Genomic DNA, 18244 nt, shown 5'->3' on the forward strand with positions numbered 1-18244 from the left:
CCTCAGTTGTATCCATTGTAATGATTCTTTATTAACTACTATGGCAAGATGCAGCAATAACAGGCCAACACATGTAGCATGATGTTACGAGTAAGGCTTCGGCTGAAATACGCATTATTTCTGAATCCTGCCATGTGGTTAAATATTGCAAAAATTATATTGAGTAGCAAGTTTTATTGTCCCCCAGGTATCTTCCTTTAGAGCACATTTTTGTCTTGCAGTGGAGGGGGGGGGGGGGTGCCGCTGCAGTCCCAATGCTTTTAAACGCAGCACAGCAAAAATGATCCCCACAGTCTCCTTCAACTGAATGTGGGTGCACTGAACAAGCATGCAACACACGTGTTTGTAGCACGCCGGTGCAGGGTTTAAGGGGTTAAAACTGGTGGAGAGAAGGTGATTTATCCTCACCACCTGTCAATTGCCCTCTAAAAAGAGTCATCTGCGTTGAGAACGCAAGTGTATTATTTAAGTCTTATTCAAATACAAGCATTCAAACCTTAAAGCACTGAATCCCCTGTTCACCCAACATGCACCTCCATAACTCAATATCACGATACCATCTGCTTATTTGATTGTTTAGATGATAAAGTGTCACTAAACCCACATGCTGTTCATACTCAGTCACTATGGGAATTTGTATTCTGCAAAAAACCTGGCTGATCCTGATGGTCGATCTCCTCATTCTGTCCAAGCCCCCAATGCAGTTGGGGATTTTGCAGAGCAGTTGCCAGTTCTGCACATGCTCAGTTTTCAGTGAGTTTCTATGCTGAGCATTTCCTCCCAATCACATCTGAGCAGCCCATGTGACTATAGAGTGGACGTATACACAGTGGTAAATGAAAGCCCACTCCCGCTTTCCTTCTCCATGCCCACTAACCAGCTAAACACAAAGGGGAGTGGGATATTACATGTAGATTGATGGAGGCCTGACACAGCCAGTGACTGGCATAAATTCGCCCACACCATGTATTGCCAAAAAATAATAAAGATTTGATTTTAAATATAGATTTGTATGACAATTTAAACCAATTTATTGATATTAATTATTTTTACTCTGAATTCCAAAGGCTGTTTAAATTACATTTTTTTCTAACATGTGAACAGCAGTAGAGGATTAGAAGTTACATAGGTACATAGTTAGTGAGGTTGAAAAAAGACATCAGTCAATTCAGTTCAACCCATAATGTGGGTTTGAAGTTAACCGTACATTGTATACCCCTGTACGTTGTGGTCTTTAAGGTGAATGTCTAATAATTTTTTGAAACTATCGATGCTCCCTGCTGATACCACTGCTTGTGGAAGAGAGTTCCACATCCCCACTGCTCTGACAGTAAAGAGCCCCCTAGCAGGGCCCTCTAGTTCCTCCTGTAATAAATTGTATTGTAACCGTATTGTCTTCCCTCACATTGTAAAGCGCTGCGCAAACTGTTGGCGCTATATAAATCCTGTATAATAATAAGTGTCAGCAGGTGGTTGGGACCTTCTTTCATGTAGTATGGTAGTGTCCGAGAATTCAGGAGTATTGGACGGAAGTGGTGAATAAGATGAGTGCGGTGTCGGCCCTGCGTGTGCTCCTTGACCCTAGATTACTTCTTCTGGGCATGGGTGGATAAGTAACACAGGCTAAATACTTGAAACTGTTATATTTACTTGTCCTTTTATGCCAGGAAGGATCTCTTGTGGAACTGGAGGGGGTCTGTTCCCCCCTAGGTCGCTCAATGGCGAGCGTTGGTAGACTCAGCTCTTCCATTATATAAACTGACCTACATGGGACGTCAGTGCCCAAAGTTTGGGAAGATATGGGATGCATGGACCGTGGCCAGGTCTCTGCAGATATAGATATCCGAGGGCTACCTTGGTGGCGATGATGTTGATCTACCCCTCCCTGTTTTCCCTGCACTGATGCCGTTGTAGACTCCCCTGGGGGGGCTTCTGCTGTGGCTTTCCCTGCCCTGGCCCTCCAGAGCCCCGCACCTGCTCCTTCCTGAGGGACCCCGGGTATCCGTTTACCTGGGGCTTGACTACTATTTTGTTTGCTATCATTAGCATTTTGTATATGATATACTGTTCTGGATTTTGACACTTTTATGCAGTATCAATATTTGTGCATGATTCCTTTTTCTACTGTTTTTGTTCTCAGATGATGTACCTCGATGGTTGTGTTTGACTTGTTGTTGTTTTATATCAATAAAACGTTTTTTTTTTTTTTTAACAGAAAAGAACTCCCTACGTATTTTAAGGTTAAACCATTTTTCCTCTAGTTTTAGTGAGTGGCCACGTGTCTTATTGTATTCTCTTTCTCTGAATAGTTTGTTCCTTATGCTAGGGTCGCCAGTACAGTATTTGTACATTGATATCATATCCCCCCTCAATCGTCTCTTCTCCAGAGAGAATAAGTTCAATGCTTGCAGTTTTTCCTCATAGCTCAGATCCTCCATTCCCCTAATTATTTTTGTTGCCCTTCTCTGGACTTTCTCCAGTTCCAGCACATCCTTCCTGAGGACCGGTGCCCAGAACTGGACAGCATACTCCAGATGTGGCCGGACCAGAGTCTTGTAGAGTGGGAGAATAATCTCTTTATTTCTGGAGTGAATCCCCATTTGTATACATGCCAGTATTCTATTGGCTTTGCTTGCAGCGGCTTGGCATTGCATGTCACTGCCAAGCCTGTTGTCCACTAGGACCCCCAGGTCCTTTTCAATCTAAGATTCACCCAGAGGTCCCCCCCCCCCAGTGAGTAGCTTGTGTTCCTGTTTCTGATGCCCAAGTGCATTACTTTACATTTTTCAACATCAAACCTCATCTGCCATGTAGTTGCCCACCCCATTATTTTGTTCAGGTCTGCTTGTAAGGTTTCCACATCCTACATAGAAGATATTGCCCTACTTAGTTTAGTAACATCCGCAAATACTCAGATTGTGCTAGATATCCCCTCCTCTAGATCATTTATAAATAAATTAAACAGGATTGGTCCCAGTACACATCCTTGGGGGACCCCACTTTCCACCCCCGCCCAATCCGAGTACTCCCCATTTATCACCACCCTCTGGACTCGCCCCTGGAGCCAGTTCTCTATCCAGGTACTCACCTTATGGTCCATACCTACCTTCCTTAGTTTGTACAGTAAGCGTTTGTGGGGGAACGGTGTCAAATGGCTTTGCAAAGTCCAGATACACCACATCCACAGGCTTACCTTTATCTAGGTGGTGGCAGCTCACTTCATCGTAGAAGGTTAATAGATTGGTCTGGCAAGAACGATTTTTCATGAATCCATGCCGATTACTACTGATAATACCGTTTTCATTGCTAAAGTCTTGTATATAGTCCCTTAACATCCCCTCCAAAATTTTGCAGACTACAGATGTTAGGCTGACAGGTCTATAGTTACCCGGGATATATCTCGCCCCTTTTTTAAATATTGGTATCACATTGGCTTTTTCCAATCAGCTGGCACCTTTCCCGTCTGTAGACTATCCGTAAAGATCAAGAATATAGGTCTGGCTATCACCTGGCTGAGTTCTTTAAGAACCCTCGGGTGCAAGCCATCCGGTCCCGGTGATTTATTTATGTTAAGTTACTCTAGTTTAGTCCTAAGTCTATATTCTGTTAACCATGGGGGTACTTCCTGAAGTGTATTATTTAATTTAGCATTACAAGCTGGGTTTGTGTAGCCCCCCCAATTCTTTTGTGAAGCCCGAAGAGAAGAAATTATTTAGCACTTTCGCCTTCTCTAAGTTTATTCCCATCATAAGAAGTGGGTGAATGCAGGGCGGTATATTCCAATGGTGGGCATACCACACACAGTTTTTCTGGCAGAGATTTCAGTAAATTAAAAAAAAAAGTTGTTGTTTTATTGATTCAATGTTCAGTTTTTACAGTTAATTGTTTACCCATTGTTTGCTTTGCAGGAACGCCATTCAGCGGCAGCACTGATCTGTTTATTCTGACAGCAGCAGGGTGTGCTTTCAGAATAAATCCATCAGTGATTGCAGCACTGTGAGAGGAGATTTCCCCTTTGCAGTTAATAAAAAAGAACCTATATGCCAAACATTGCATGTATGCCCATCATTAGAAGTGGGTGGAGGGAGAGCAGTATGTTCTAATGGTGGGCATACTACACACTTTCTACCACAGCGTTTTTCATCCACATCGATTGATGTGAATAGAGGAATTGGTTAGGTTCTCTTTTTTCATTCAGCCCACAGGCTGCATGAAAATAAAGAAAATTACATATATGCCCAACAAGGACCAGCAACGGGGTCATTTGGGGGATTTTTGCGCTATCTTGGCATTTCAGGGCCTCCAAAACTGCGATAGGTAGTGAGGAAGCGAAATAAGCAATTTACGCTCCTTGAAATCCTGAAGGCGGTCATTCGTTTTTGGTACCCGTACACAGCTAGGCTCTCAAAATGTCTTACACCTGGTATCCCCATACTGAGAAAAAGCAGCACAATGTATTTTGCAGTGAAATTCTACATATACCCATACCCGTGGCATGTGTGAGCAATCTATCATTTAAGTGATCATTTAAAAAGGGCATTTTAGCATCTCATAGTTTGTAGACGCTATAACTTTTGCAGAAACCAATCAATATATGCTCGTTGGGATTTTTTTTACCAAAGACATGAAGCAGAGTACATTTTGGCCTATATTTATGACAAAAAATAGAAAATTTAAGTTTTATTGGATTATTTTTTCTTTTAACATTTTTGGTCTATTTTTTAGTTTACATTGCAAAAATTAAAAAAACCCAGAGGTGATCAAATACCACTAAAAGAAAGCTCTATTTGTGTGAAAAAGGACACAAATTTTGTTTGGTTATAGCGTTGCAATCACCAGTTAAAATAGCATAGCTCCCAACTGTCCCTAATTTGGAACAGTCCTTCTGTCCCTCTTTTCCTCCTGATTTTGGTCTGATCTATATAGTTGTATATAAAATGCATTTTTTATCTTAATCTTTATCAAAAAGGGTCTTCCAGTGCTAAACCTTTCATCCAATTTCTAAATTGCTGCATTTGTAAATTTCAAAAGCCAGTAAAAAGGAATAGTAGTGTAAAAAAATGCATTTGTGGGTTTAACTAATATTTTTTTTTTTTTTTTAAGGGGGCGCGTCATATGCCTTCATAGTCTTGCTAATAAGTGTCCCTCGTTCGCATCTCAAAAAGTTGGGGGGTATAAAATAGCACAGTGCAGAATAGCAAAAAAAGGCTTTGTCAGGACAGGGGTAATGCCTTACAGAGGTCAAGTGGTTAACGTGCTACCAATGCACCTAAAATTTAACCTGTCATTTTTTTTTACTAAGTGGTGCATCACAAAGCACAGTAATGAATCAGCGCTCATTCACAGCCATTCATGGTTGCACATTGCCGAGAACAGGTTAGGCTGGCCATACATGTTCAGTTGGCTTGTACAATTTTACTTAAGATTTACAAAAAAACATAATATGGAGGTCAAACAAACTAAGCAACTTTTCATTGAATCCAATTAGGTAGGCCCTTGCACTACATAGTTTAAGGTAAATCTAAAGGAAAATTGTACAAGACAGACAATTGAACATGTATGTCCAGCCTTATTCTGTGGTGGATTTGGATAGGTGTTTACAATCAGCTGCAGACAGAAAGCCTGTACAAATCAATGGCTATGTGCATGTAATTGCTTACCCACTTTCCGACCGTCCTATAGCACATTTACTGCTACAGGGCGGCTGCGATGCGCAGGACCACCCATATATGATCTACACAGCGGGAGCTGATCAATGGGTCCCACGGATCCGATGCGCCCGCTGATTGTTCTGTACACAGGCAGAATGGCCCTCTGCCTATGTAAACAAGGCAGGTTGCTGTTCTGTCTTTACAGAAGGCATGGATCTTGTGTTTCTGTAAAGCAGGAACACCGATCCATGCCTTCCCCCAGTAAAAGCACCTCCCCTACTATACTGAATCCCCAGTGAGGCACTCATTTGACCCTTTGATCACCCCTGATTTTAACCCCTTCCCAGCCAGTGTCATTAGTACAGGGACAGTGCATATTTTCAGCACTGATCACTGTATTAGGGTCACTGGTTCCTAGAAAAAAAAAAATGTCAGTGGTGCACGGCCATGAACGGTGTGAATGAACCGATTCGCTCGTCCCCCACCCTCCCTTCCTGACCTGCATGCTCGAAAAAGGGTCTAGTAAAGATTTGGGGGGGGGGGGGTCACACGCCTTTTTTTTTGGGCATGGGATTTCCCTTAAGGATCCTCAGAGCACAAGTCACATGCCACAAGTCGGATCATGATGATACGACTTGTATGCGACTTCCATTCATATCAATGGACTGAAAGCCAGATCAGGTAAGATGGCTCTCATAGGGAACCATTGATTTTGACATGTCAAAAAAAAAAAAAATGGCTTAACGCTGTACCAAACGTTAACCTGCGTTTAACAGCATCAGACCTTTTTACAGCTGTAACGCTGATCTTCAGAACACACTGGCCCTGGTTTTTTTTGCAATTTGAAAATGCCTATGCCACTTACAGCTCCTAAAAAAGCCTATGTGTGCATAGATACATAGAGCAACATGAAGAGGAGTTTTTAGCTGCATAAAAAAAAAAAAATCTGATGCTGGTAAAAGCAGCTGTATAAACGCCCTGTGTGCATGGGGCCTTACATTTATAAAACAATTGGATACTATATTGTTTTTGTGTGCTTTAAAACTCTAAGGGTCATTTCACACTAGCGCGACTTGGTCGCCTGACAAGTCGCGGTGGGTCGCTCGTCACTGAATAGTACAGGACCCATTCTAATAGGAGCGACACAAGTCGCTCCGACTTAGAAAAAGGGTCCTGTACTACTTTGGGGCAACCTGGAGGCGACTTGCATTGACTTCAATTATATGAAGTCCGTGCAAGTCACGCAATATATATCTAACAGATATATAGAGTAGATTTTCGTAAAATGGTTATTTGATATCTAATAGGATGTATAAAATTGATTGTTGTAAAACAAAGTGATTAGTGCATTTTAAATAAAAATCATATCATCTCCAGTACATAGCAACACAACAGTATAACCATATATATTTGCTAAAGTGCAAGAAAGTGCAAAGTGCCAAAAAATAGGTGATAAACCACTCAAATTATAAGTCTATAACAAAATCAAGTGAAAGATCCAAATCCAAAAGTGCTGTGTGCAATGGATGAGATCCCTTAATAAATATTATGAATATCTTATAAAAAGAAATTAATTAATCTGACTGTACTCAAGGTGTGTGAATTGGTGGTGATTAATTAGTGAACCATCCAAAATTACGATGAATAAATATATCCGTGATTAAATATAACTTCAGTAAAACCAAATAGCATACATGAATAAATATAAATACAAAAATTAAATAAAAAGTGCAAAAAACAAGTTTGTGACAAGGGGTGTCCAATACAGTCTTATATGGGTGCAAAGTCCATAGAAAAAATTGAGGTGCCCTTTTTTGGGGTGTCCCGGGGTGAAGTAAGTGGGCGAGAAATAGGGTGCTCTCCCTCTCCTTAGGTCCCACGCTTACCAGAATTAAGTACCCCTACAGGGGTAAACCGCAGGTCGATAAATAGGGATCGCTCCCATGCAGCGGTGGTCCGGTCCCTGTTCCTTTCCGGTTTATGCCAATCCACCCGGTCACACTCCAAAACAATATAAAGTGGCTTACAGCATCCATATCCCAATGGGGAGGGAATAGCCAGAACAATCCCAGGACCCACATCCGGTGGTTGGAACGCAAGTCGTTCCTGAGCGTGCACCGCTAGAGAGGAAGTTGCGGTTCCTAAGCCATACGGATACACTTGAACTGAGCTATCTATGTGAGTACTTGTCTGATTATACTAAATAAAAGATTTTTCAAACGATACTTCACTATTGAATCTTTTTCCTATACATGTCCTGGGATTGTTCTGGCTATTCCCTCCCCATTGGGATATCGATGCTGTAAGCCACTTTATATTGTTTTTTGAGCGTGACCGGGTGGATTGGCATAAACCGGAAAGGAACAGGGACCGGACCACCGCTGCATGGGAGCGATCCCTATTTATCGACCTGCGGTTTACCCCTGTAGGGGTACTTAATTCTGGTAAGAGTGGGACCTAAGGAGAGGGAGAGCACCCTATTTCTCGCCCACTTACTTCACCCCCGGACACCCCAAAAAAAGAGCACCTCAATTTTTTATATGAACTTTGCACCCATATAAGACTGTATTTGACAATTTTGGATGGTTCACTAATTTATCACCACCAATTCACACACCTTGAGTACAGTCGGATTAATTAATTTCTTTTTATAAGATATTCATAATATTTATTAAGGGATCTCATCCATTGCACACAGCACTTTTGGATTTGGATCTTTCACTTGATTTTGTTATAGACTTATAATTTGAGTGGTTTATCACCTATTTTTTGGCACTTTGCACTTTAGCAAATATATATGGTTATACTGTTGTGTTGCTATGCATTGGAGATTATATGATTTTTATTTAAAATGCACTAATCACTTTGTTTTACAACAATCAATTTTATACATCCTATTAGATATCAAATAACCATTATTAGAAAATCTACTCTATATATCTGTTAGATACCCCACCTCTGGCAGCGCCAATCACTTCCCCTTTTTTATACATCCATGCCCAAGAGGGTTAGGGCAGTGCTGGAAAATAATGGTGGCCACACAAAATATTCACACTTTGGGACTAATTCGGACATTTTCACTTAGGGGTGTACTCACTTTTGTTGCCAGCGGTTTAGACAGTAATGGCTGTGTGTTGAGTTATTTTGAGGGGACAGCAAATTTACACTGTTATACAAGCTGTAGACTCACTATTTTACATTGTAGCAAAGTGTCATTTCTTCAGTGTTGTCACATGAAAAGATATAATAAAATATTTACAAAAATTTGAGGGGAGTACTCACTTTTGTGATATACTGATATACTGTATAAGCATCCAGGTTCGCTTCTGAAAAATGTGATGCTGGTTTACCTTTGCTTGAAATTCTTGTATAAAACCGATGATGTATTCTTGCTAAGGCCCCTTTCACACATCATGTCCGCCTGTCAGTTTTTCAAGCAGACCTGATAGCTCTATGGACCGACGGGTGTCCGTTTACACCTACCTACCTACGGTTTCAATGCGGTCTGCTAAAATAAAATATAAATTATAAAATGGAAGGGGATCTGTCCTCTTTGGTTTAGGTGGATCAGATCAGAGGTAGCCGGTGTAAATGGATAGCAGAGCTCGTTTACTCCGGGTCACCCATACAGCAGAGCGGGCTCTGTCCATGTCCGCTCTGCATAAACTGAGCAGACACAGATGTGTCACCCACCCACTCTGCTTCAACCAGCAGGGGGGATCTACAAGCAGATCCTGATTAGGACGGAGTCCTCCCCGTCCGAAAAGGGCCCTAAAGGTAACCTGATTGAATATATATGTTATATGAGAAACAGATGCTGCCACTACTGACCTCTCCTTATAAAATGCTACAAGCCAGGCTTTTATGCTGATTTAATGGCGAGCTTCTCTCCCCCCTCCTTCCCCTTTCCAGTTATCCCCAAAAACATACTTGCACAACCAAAAAAAATCAGCAGTGTTCTGTAGTGATATGGAGCTCCACTTCAAGTCCTGTGCCACCATCATCTTCTCTGACATCAACAGGAGCCAGCTGCCCCCTTGATGACATGTGCATGTGACATGGTGCATTATCAGGGTCCTGGCTGAAAGAACCAGTATAAGACAGCTGGCCCCCATAGTGATGCACCATGGGGAATGCACTGTAGAGTACCCCAAGGCCTTCTGGGATGTGTGACATGGAGTAAAAATGATAGGCAGCTGGGAGGGGATACTGTGCCATATGGTCCCTTTCACCTGAATGGGTCGCGTTCGGTGGCAGTACTGCCTGCCAAACAAAACATGGGGTTTATTTTTGCTGCAAAGCGTCAGAGCTGAGGCATATGTACAGCCCTTAGTGTCTGCATGTACTCCTCTAGGTGTGTGGTAAATCCACGGCCACCCCGCCTGCTTTGGCTTTCTATATGAGTGAGTACCAGCTCTGAAGACAGCAATTCCAGACAAAGGTCAGCAGTGGCAGCCCCCTAATACCTCCAGGACCCCCTGATCACAGCAAAGGACACTGCCTGCTTCTCATGTCAGCTTCTAAACTGCACAGGGGACACTAAAAAAACATTTATACAATTAGTACAGAAACAGGTTCTAATAAGATTTCCCATTGACAGCTGAATGGACACTGAACAACTACAGGAGACTTACCCCCCCCCCCCTCCATTACGCCAATCAAAGACATATTCCCCCCCCCCCTCCCATTACGCCAATCATAGACATATCCCCCCTCCCATTACACCAATCATAGACATATCCTCCCTCCCATTACACCAATCATAGACATATCCTCCCTCCCATTACACCAATCATAGACATATCCCCCCTCCCATTACACCAATCATAGACATATCCCCCCTCCCATTACACCAATCATAGACATATCCTCCCTCCCATTACACCAATCATAGACATATCCTCCCTCCCATTACACCAATCATAGACATATCCTCCCTCCCATTACACCAATCATAGACATATCCCCCCTCCCATTACACCAATCATAGACATATCCCCCCTCCCATTACACCAATCATAGACATATCCCCCCTCCCATTACACCAATCATAGACATATCCCCCCTCCCATTACACCAATCATAGACATATCCCCCCCCTCATTACACCAATCATAGACATATCCCCCCCCTCATTACACCAATCATAGACATATCCCTCCCATTACACCAATCATAGACATATCCCCCCCCCCCCCATTACACCAATCATACACATATCCCCCCCATTACACCAATCATAGACATATTCCCCCCATTACACCAATCATAGACAAGTCCCCCCCATTACACCAATCATAGACAAGTCCCCCCCATTACACCAATCATAGACATATCCCTCCCATTACACCAATCATAGACATATCCCCCCATTACACCAATCATAGACAAGTCCCCCCCATTACACCAATCATAGACAAGTCCCCCCCATTACACCAATCATAGACAAGTCCCCCCCATTACACCAATCATAGACATATCCCTCCCATTACACCAATCATAGACATATTCCTCCCATTACACCAATCATAGACATATCCCTCCCATTACACCAATCATAGACAGATCCCCCCCCATTACACCAATCATAGACAGATCCCCCCCATTACACCAATCATAGACATATTCCTCCCATTACACCAATCATAGACATATCCCTCCCATTACACCAATCATAGACATATCCCTCCCATTACACCAATCATAGACATATCCCCTGCATTACACCAATCATAGACATATCCCCTGCATTACACCAATCATAGACATATCCCTCCCATTACACCAATCATAGACATATCCCCCCCATTACACCAATCATAGACATATCCCTCCCATTACACCAATCATAGACATATCCCCCCTCATTACACCAATCATAGACATATCCCCCCTCATTACACCAATCATAGACATATCCCTCCCATTACACCAATCATAGACATATCCCCTGCATTACACCAATCATACACATATCCCTCCCATTACACCAATCATAGACATATCCCCCCTCATTACACCAATCATAGACATATCCCCCCCATTACACCAATCATAGACATATCCCCCCTCATTACACCAATCATAGACATATCCCTCCCATTACACCAATCATAGACATATCCCCTGCATTACACCAATCATAGACATATCCCCCCTCATTACACCAATCATAGACATATCCCCCCTCATTACACCAATCATAGACATATCCCTCCCATTACACCAATCATAGACATATCCCTCCCATTACACCAATCATAGACATATCCCCTGCATTACACCAATCATAGACATATCCCCCCTCATTACACCAATCATAGACATATCCCCCCTCATTACACCAATCATAGACATATTCCTCCATTACACCAATCATAGACATATCCCTCCCATTACACCAATCATAGACATATCACATACAAAACAGTCTAAACTGATGCAGAGTTTGTTCTCCTTCAATTACTGCAACCTGCAGCCAATAGTACACAATACATTACCAGCTGAGCCCAGCACAGACCAATCTATCTCTGTATACACTGCAATGGACTGTGAGTGCACCCTTTCCCTTCCTTGCAGCAATACAATGACAGCCCCCCAATCACAGCCAGCACCCCCTCACCTGGCAGCTTCAGAGCCCTGGACAGCACCGTAGCCATACTAGACCCTGGGCTGTATGGAGAGTGATGTCACAGTCACGTGAGTGAGCGAGGTAGGTGGGGCTAGTGCAGAGTGAATCACGTGGAAGTAGTGATGCCGATGTGGGATGTTATCTCCCTCCACCGACCACCGTGCACCTGCCGGACAGGCGACACACACTGATGGGGGCTTAACCTGTTCATGGCCGGCAGGTCACTGAATGCTTGGAAAGGTTAACTCTGATGATTTGCAGGCTTCTTCGTTAACCTATTCATAACCAGGCAGCACCTCCCTGGTCCGTGCTGTGTGGCCTCTTCACCCTGCCATGAGGTGTGCGGCGGTCACAATTGTGCAGAGCTTCTTCCATCCCTTATTGGTGAAATGTAACAAAGTGTCTGTTCTCCCACTTGCAGCAGGCTCTTCATGTGTCAGGAGGTTACACAGTGTCCCTGCATGTATTATATTGTTTCCAAACTGATACTAGAGCCCTATACACTTTAATATGATGTCATATCATTGCAGATACTGACAGTGGCGTACCTAGAGCATTTGGCATCTGGGCGGCAAAAAACGCTGTAAAAAATTGCGTGATTTTGAGGTTGCAAAAGTGTGAAAGGCCTTCAGTAATTGAGGTATAGTGTGCCCCCTTTAAATGCACAGAGATCAGCGTGCCCCCTTTCAATGCAGAGAGACCAGCGTGCCCCCTTTCAATGCACAGAGATCAGCGTGCCTCCTTTCAATGCACAGAGACCAGCGTGCCCCCTTTCAATGCACAGAGATCAGCGTGCCCCCTTTCAATGCACAGAGATCAGCGTGCCTCCTTTCAATGCACAGAGACCAGCGTGCCCCCTTTCAATGCACAGAGACCAGCGTGCCCCCTTTAAATGCACAGAGATCAGCGTGCCCCCTTTAAATGCACAGAGATCAGCATGCCCCCTTTCAATGCACAGAGATCGGCGTGCCTCCTTTCAATGCACAGAGATCGGCGTGCCCCCTTTCAATGCAGAGAGACCAGCGTGCCTCCTTTCAATGCAGAGAGACCAGCGTGCCCCCTTTCAATGCAGAGAGACCAGCGTGCCCCCTTTCAATGCAGAGTGACCAGCGTGCCCCCTTTCAATGCACAGAGACCAGCGTGCCCCCTTTCAATGCAGAGTGACCAGCGTGCCCCCTTTCAATGCAGAGTGACCAGCGTGCCCCCTTTCAATGCACAGAGATCGGCGTGCCTCCTTTCAATGCACAGAGATCAGCGTGCCCCCTTTCAATGCACAGAGATCAGCGTGCCTCTTTTCAATGCAGAGAGACCAGCGTGCCTCCTTTCAATGCAGAGAGACCAGCGTGCCCCCTTTCAATGCAGAGAGACCAGCGTGCCCCCTTTCAATGCAGAGTGACCAGCGTGCCCCCTTTCAATGCAGAGTGACCAGCGAGCCCCCTTTCAATGCACAGAGACCAGCGTGCCCCCTTTCAATGCACAGAGACCAGCGTGCCCCCTTTCAATGCAGAGTGACCAGCGTGCCCCCTTTCAATGCACAGAGATCAGCGTGCCTCCTTTCAATGCAGAGAGACCAGCGTGCCTCCTTTCAATGCAGAGAGACCAGCGTGCCCCCTTTCAATGCAGAGAGACCAGCGTGCCCCCTTTCAATGCAGAGAGACCAGCGTGCCCCCTTTCAATGCAGAGTGACCAGTTTGCCCCCTTTCAATGCAGAGTGACCAGCGTGCCCCCTTTCAATGCACAGAGACCAGCGTGCCCCCTTTCAATGCAGAGTGACCAGCGTGCCCCCTTTCAATGCAGAGAGACCAGCGTGCCCCCTTTCAATGCAGAGAGACCAGCGTGCCTCCTTTCAATGCAGAGAGACCAGCGTGCCCCCTTTCAATGCAGAGAGACCAGCGTGCCCCCTTTCAATGCAGAGTGACCAGCGTGCCCCCTTTCAATGCAGAGTGACCAGCGTGCCCCCTTTCAATGCACAGAGACCAGCGTGCCCCCTTTCAATGCAGAGTGACCAGCGTGCCCCCTTTCAATGCAGAGTGACCAGCGTGCCCCCTTTCAATGCACAGAGATCGGCGTGCCTCCTTTCAATGCACAGAGATCAGCGTGCCCCCTTTCAATGCACAGAGATCAGCGTGCCTCCTTTCAATGCAGAGAGACCAGCGTGCCTCCTTTCAATGCAGTGACCAGCATACATGCCCCCTTCAATGCAGTGACCAGCATACATGCCCCCTTCAATGCAGTGACCAGCATACATGCCCCCTTCAATGCAGTGACCAGCGTACAAGCCCCCTTTTAATGCAGTGACCAGCGTACATGCCCCCTTTCAATGCAGTGACCAGCGTACATGCCCCCTTTCAATGCAGTGACCAGCGTACATGCCCCCTTTCAATGCAGTGACCAGCGTACATGCCCCCTTCAATGCAGTGACCAGCGTACATGCCCCCTTTCAATGCAGTGACCAGCGTACATGCCCCCTTTCAATGCAGTGACCAGCGTACATGCCCCCTTTTTAATGCAGTGACCAGCGTACATGCCCCCTTCAATGCAGTGACCAGCGTACATGCCCCCTTCACAGCAGAGACCAGCGTACATGCCCCCTTCAATGCAGTGACCAGCCTGCCCCCTTCAATGCAGTGACCAGCATACATTCCCCCAATGCAGTGACCAGCATACATGCCCCCAATGCAGTGACCAGCATACATGCCCCCAATGCAGAGATCAGCGTGCGTACCCCCTTCAATGCAGGGACCAGCATACATTCCCCCAATGCAGTGACCAGCATACATGCCCCCAATGCAGAGATCATCAGCGTGCGTGCCCCCTTCAATGCAGTGACCAGCATACATTCCCCCAATGCAGTGACCAGCATACATGCCCCCAGTGCAGAGATCAGTGTGCGTGCCCAGTTCAATGCAGTGACCAGCATACCATTCCCCCAATGCAGAGATCAGCGTGTGTGCCCCCTTCAATGCAGTGACCAGCATACCATTCCCCCAATGCAGAGATCAGCATGCGTGCCCCCTTACTTACCTGGAGCAGCAGCGGTGGCGGGCAGCTTCTCATCAGTCTCTCGGCGTCGGCTTCTCCTCAGTCTCGGCGGCGCGTCTCCTCCAGTCCTCCCGCTTCCTCCTCGGCCAATGGCATGGGGTTTGCCTTGCGGCCAATCAGGAAGCGTGTATCGGACGCGCTTCCTGATTGGCCAGGAGGAGGATCGGTGTGACAATAGCGAATTTTAATTCGCTATTGTCACACAATGGGTGGGCTCGGGAAGCACTGCTCTGCCCCCCGGGTCCACCCTTTGCATCGCTCTATTAGAGCCTCTGGCTCTAACCAGGTGATGCCAAAAAAAAAAAAAAGCCCCATTGAACTCCATGCGTCCGGCACCCCTGCATGCAGATTAGGGGGCCGGACGCATGGATGGGGGGGGTGGCGCCCCTTCACCCTCAGTACACCGGCCGCCACTGCACCTGGGGCCAGGGCAGCCATCAGAAATGTTGTGGCCCCTTACACAGCTTTAGGCCTGGGCCCCCTCGGACTGACCACCAACATTCCCTAGGGTCCACCCACTGACTGTCCCACTGAATCCGCCCACTGGCCATCCCACCAAGTCCTTCAGTGCACACACTTTTATTTTAAAATTCTTACAACTCAATATTTGAAAATTAACAGTGTATTCCAAATCATCAGAGCACTTACCAACCTCTATATAAGACCCCCTGGACACCTACCAACCTCTATATAGACCCCCTGGACACCTATCAAACTCTTTATAAGACCCCTTGCATGCCTACCAACCTCTGTTTAAGACCCACTGGACACCTACCAACCTCTATATAAGACCCCTGGACACCTGCCAATCTCTATATAAGACCCCTTGGACACCTACCAACCTCTATGTAAGACCCCTTGGACACCTACCAACCTCTATATAAGACCCCCTGGGCACCTACCAACCTCTATTTAAGACCCCTTGGACACCTACCAACCTCTATACAAGACCCCCTTGACATCTACCAACCTCTATATAAGACCCCCTGGACACCTACCAACCTCTCTATAAAGCCCCGTACACACGCACTGATCGTCGGCCGAACGATCGGCCGTCTTTTGTCCAGGGCTGTTGTGTCTGTTGAAAACTGCAAAAGACTGCACGCGAATTTTGTCGGCCAACAACAGCCGACTGCAGAAGTGATGTCATGTGATGGTTAACTTTCCTTGTCTTTTTTCTTTTCTGAGCATGCCCAGTCTTGCTAATCTGCTGTCTGTCGGCCGAAATCTGTACTGACTGGCGAACAATCGGCCGTTCTGGTGTTGGCCAACAAAAATTTTAATGCCTACACGACAGATTCTTTTCGGCCGAAAGTGCGCTGTCGGCTGTCGGAAGCATCATACTAACAAGCCTACAATCGGCCGATCGGTCGTCGGCCGAATATTTACGGCCGACAATCGGTACGTGTGTACAGGGCTTAAGACTCCAGACACCAGAGCATTTTGCTGTTTTGAGGACCCACACACACCTCAAAGAGGGGAGGACATTGTGGGGAGGACACATTGCATTATATAAGCTCTGTCACCTCAGGAGCATCCATCTCCTCACAGACAGTCTCTGTCCCGCATATGTCCTCATAGACAGCCTCTATCCCAACAGCCTCCTCTTCCCTGCCATGTCTGAGTAGGGTTACCGCTCTCCCATCAGACATACTAGAGAAGACGGTCAGAGACGGCAGACATACTACAGGTGATGGTCAGAGACTGCGGACATACTACAGGAGATGGTCAGAGAGACGGCAAACATACTACAGGAGATGGTCAGAGGCGGCGGACAAACTACAGGAGATGGTCAGAGACGGCGGACATACTACAGGAGACGGTCAGAGACTGCAGACATACTACAAGAGACAGTCAGAGACTGCAGACATACTACAGGAGATGGTCAGAGACTGCAGACATAATACAGGAGACGATCAGGGACTGCGAACATACTACAGGAGATGGTCAAAGACGACGGACATACTACAGGAGATGGTCAAAGATGGCGGACATACTACAGGAGACGGTCAGAGCCTGTGACGTACAGTACTACAGGAGATGGTCAGAGACTGCGGACATACTACAGGAGATGGTCGGGGACTGCAAACATACTACAGGAGACGGTCAGAGACAGCGGACATGGTGCAAGAGATTGTCAGAGACTGCGGACATAGTGTAAGAGATTGTCAGAGACTGCGGACATGGTGCAATGGTGCAAGAGATTGTCAGAGACTGCGGACATAGTGTAAGAGATTGTCAGAGACTGCGGACATGATACAGGAGATTTTTAGACTGTTTAGCAGACTTGCCCTGTTTACTCACTGTGTCCCTCTTCACGGTGTGCTATGTCCTCTATGGCTTACCTTTCTCCTTTTGTGTCATCCTGTTGGGCTGGTGGGAGGAGACTGCATCGGAGAGCCAAGCAGGACAGAAAGCAGCTGCAGGCAGACTGGCAGAGAATGAAGCAGCAGATCCAGGTGGTATTGCAGCCAGGAAGAAGATCTACAGCGGAACAGGAGCTCCAGTGAAAAATATCCTCTCATGCTGCGTTCGTCCCCGCCCCTTCAGTCCTCCTTAGGTATTTGTAAAAGACGCCAAGTGGTGCCATGACATCACTGGCTCTGTGCTCAGCCCGGCCCCCTCGGACAGACAGTTGGCAATTCTGTGCACGGGCCCCCTACAGGTGTATCGGCTGTACCCCCCTAATGGCGGCCCTGCCTGGGGCGGATTCTATATCTAGCACCCCCACCCCAACTTTAAAATGTAAAAACATCCACAAAAATTCGTAGAATTTTCAAGAATAATTATTGCACAAATTTTACAGCCCCCCATCACAGTGCCTCTTGCAGTCTGCCCCCCCCCCCCCCGTCTGTCTCTCTAATCACAGTGCCCCCTCAGATAGTTATTAGCAATGTGTTTAAGTTTAAGTAAGAGGTTG

At 46.0% G+C, this 18244-nt stretch overlaps 1 protein-coding gene across 1 annotated transcript in view; it reads right to left on the minus strand.

The window, feature by feature from the left end:
• Positions 1 to 12354, minus strand: part of FAM234B (family with sequence similarity 234 member B) — a 151014-nt gene extending 138660 nt beyond the window's left edge. The window contains exon 1 of the mRNA XM_082265796.1: positions 12274 to 12354. Coding sequence (XP_082121922.1) covers positions 12274 to 12310 — 37 coding nt within the window. The 5' untranslated portion in view covers positions 12311 to 12354. The remainder of the gene's footprint in view (positions 1 to 12273) is intronic.
• Between the last annotated feature and the right edge of the window lie 5890 nt (positions 12355 to 18244).

Source organism: Pelophylax lessonae (assembly GCF_965119305.1).
Source record: "Pelophylax lessonae genome assembly, chromosome: 8".
Lineage (NCBI taxonomy): Eukaryota > Metazoa > Chordata > Amphibia > Anura > Ranidae > Pelophylax > Pelophylax lessonae.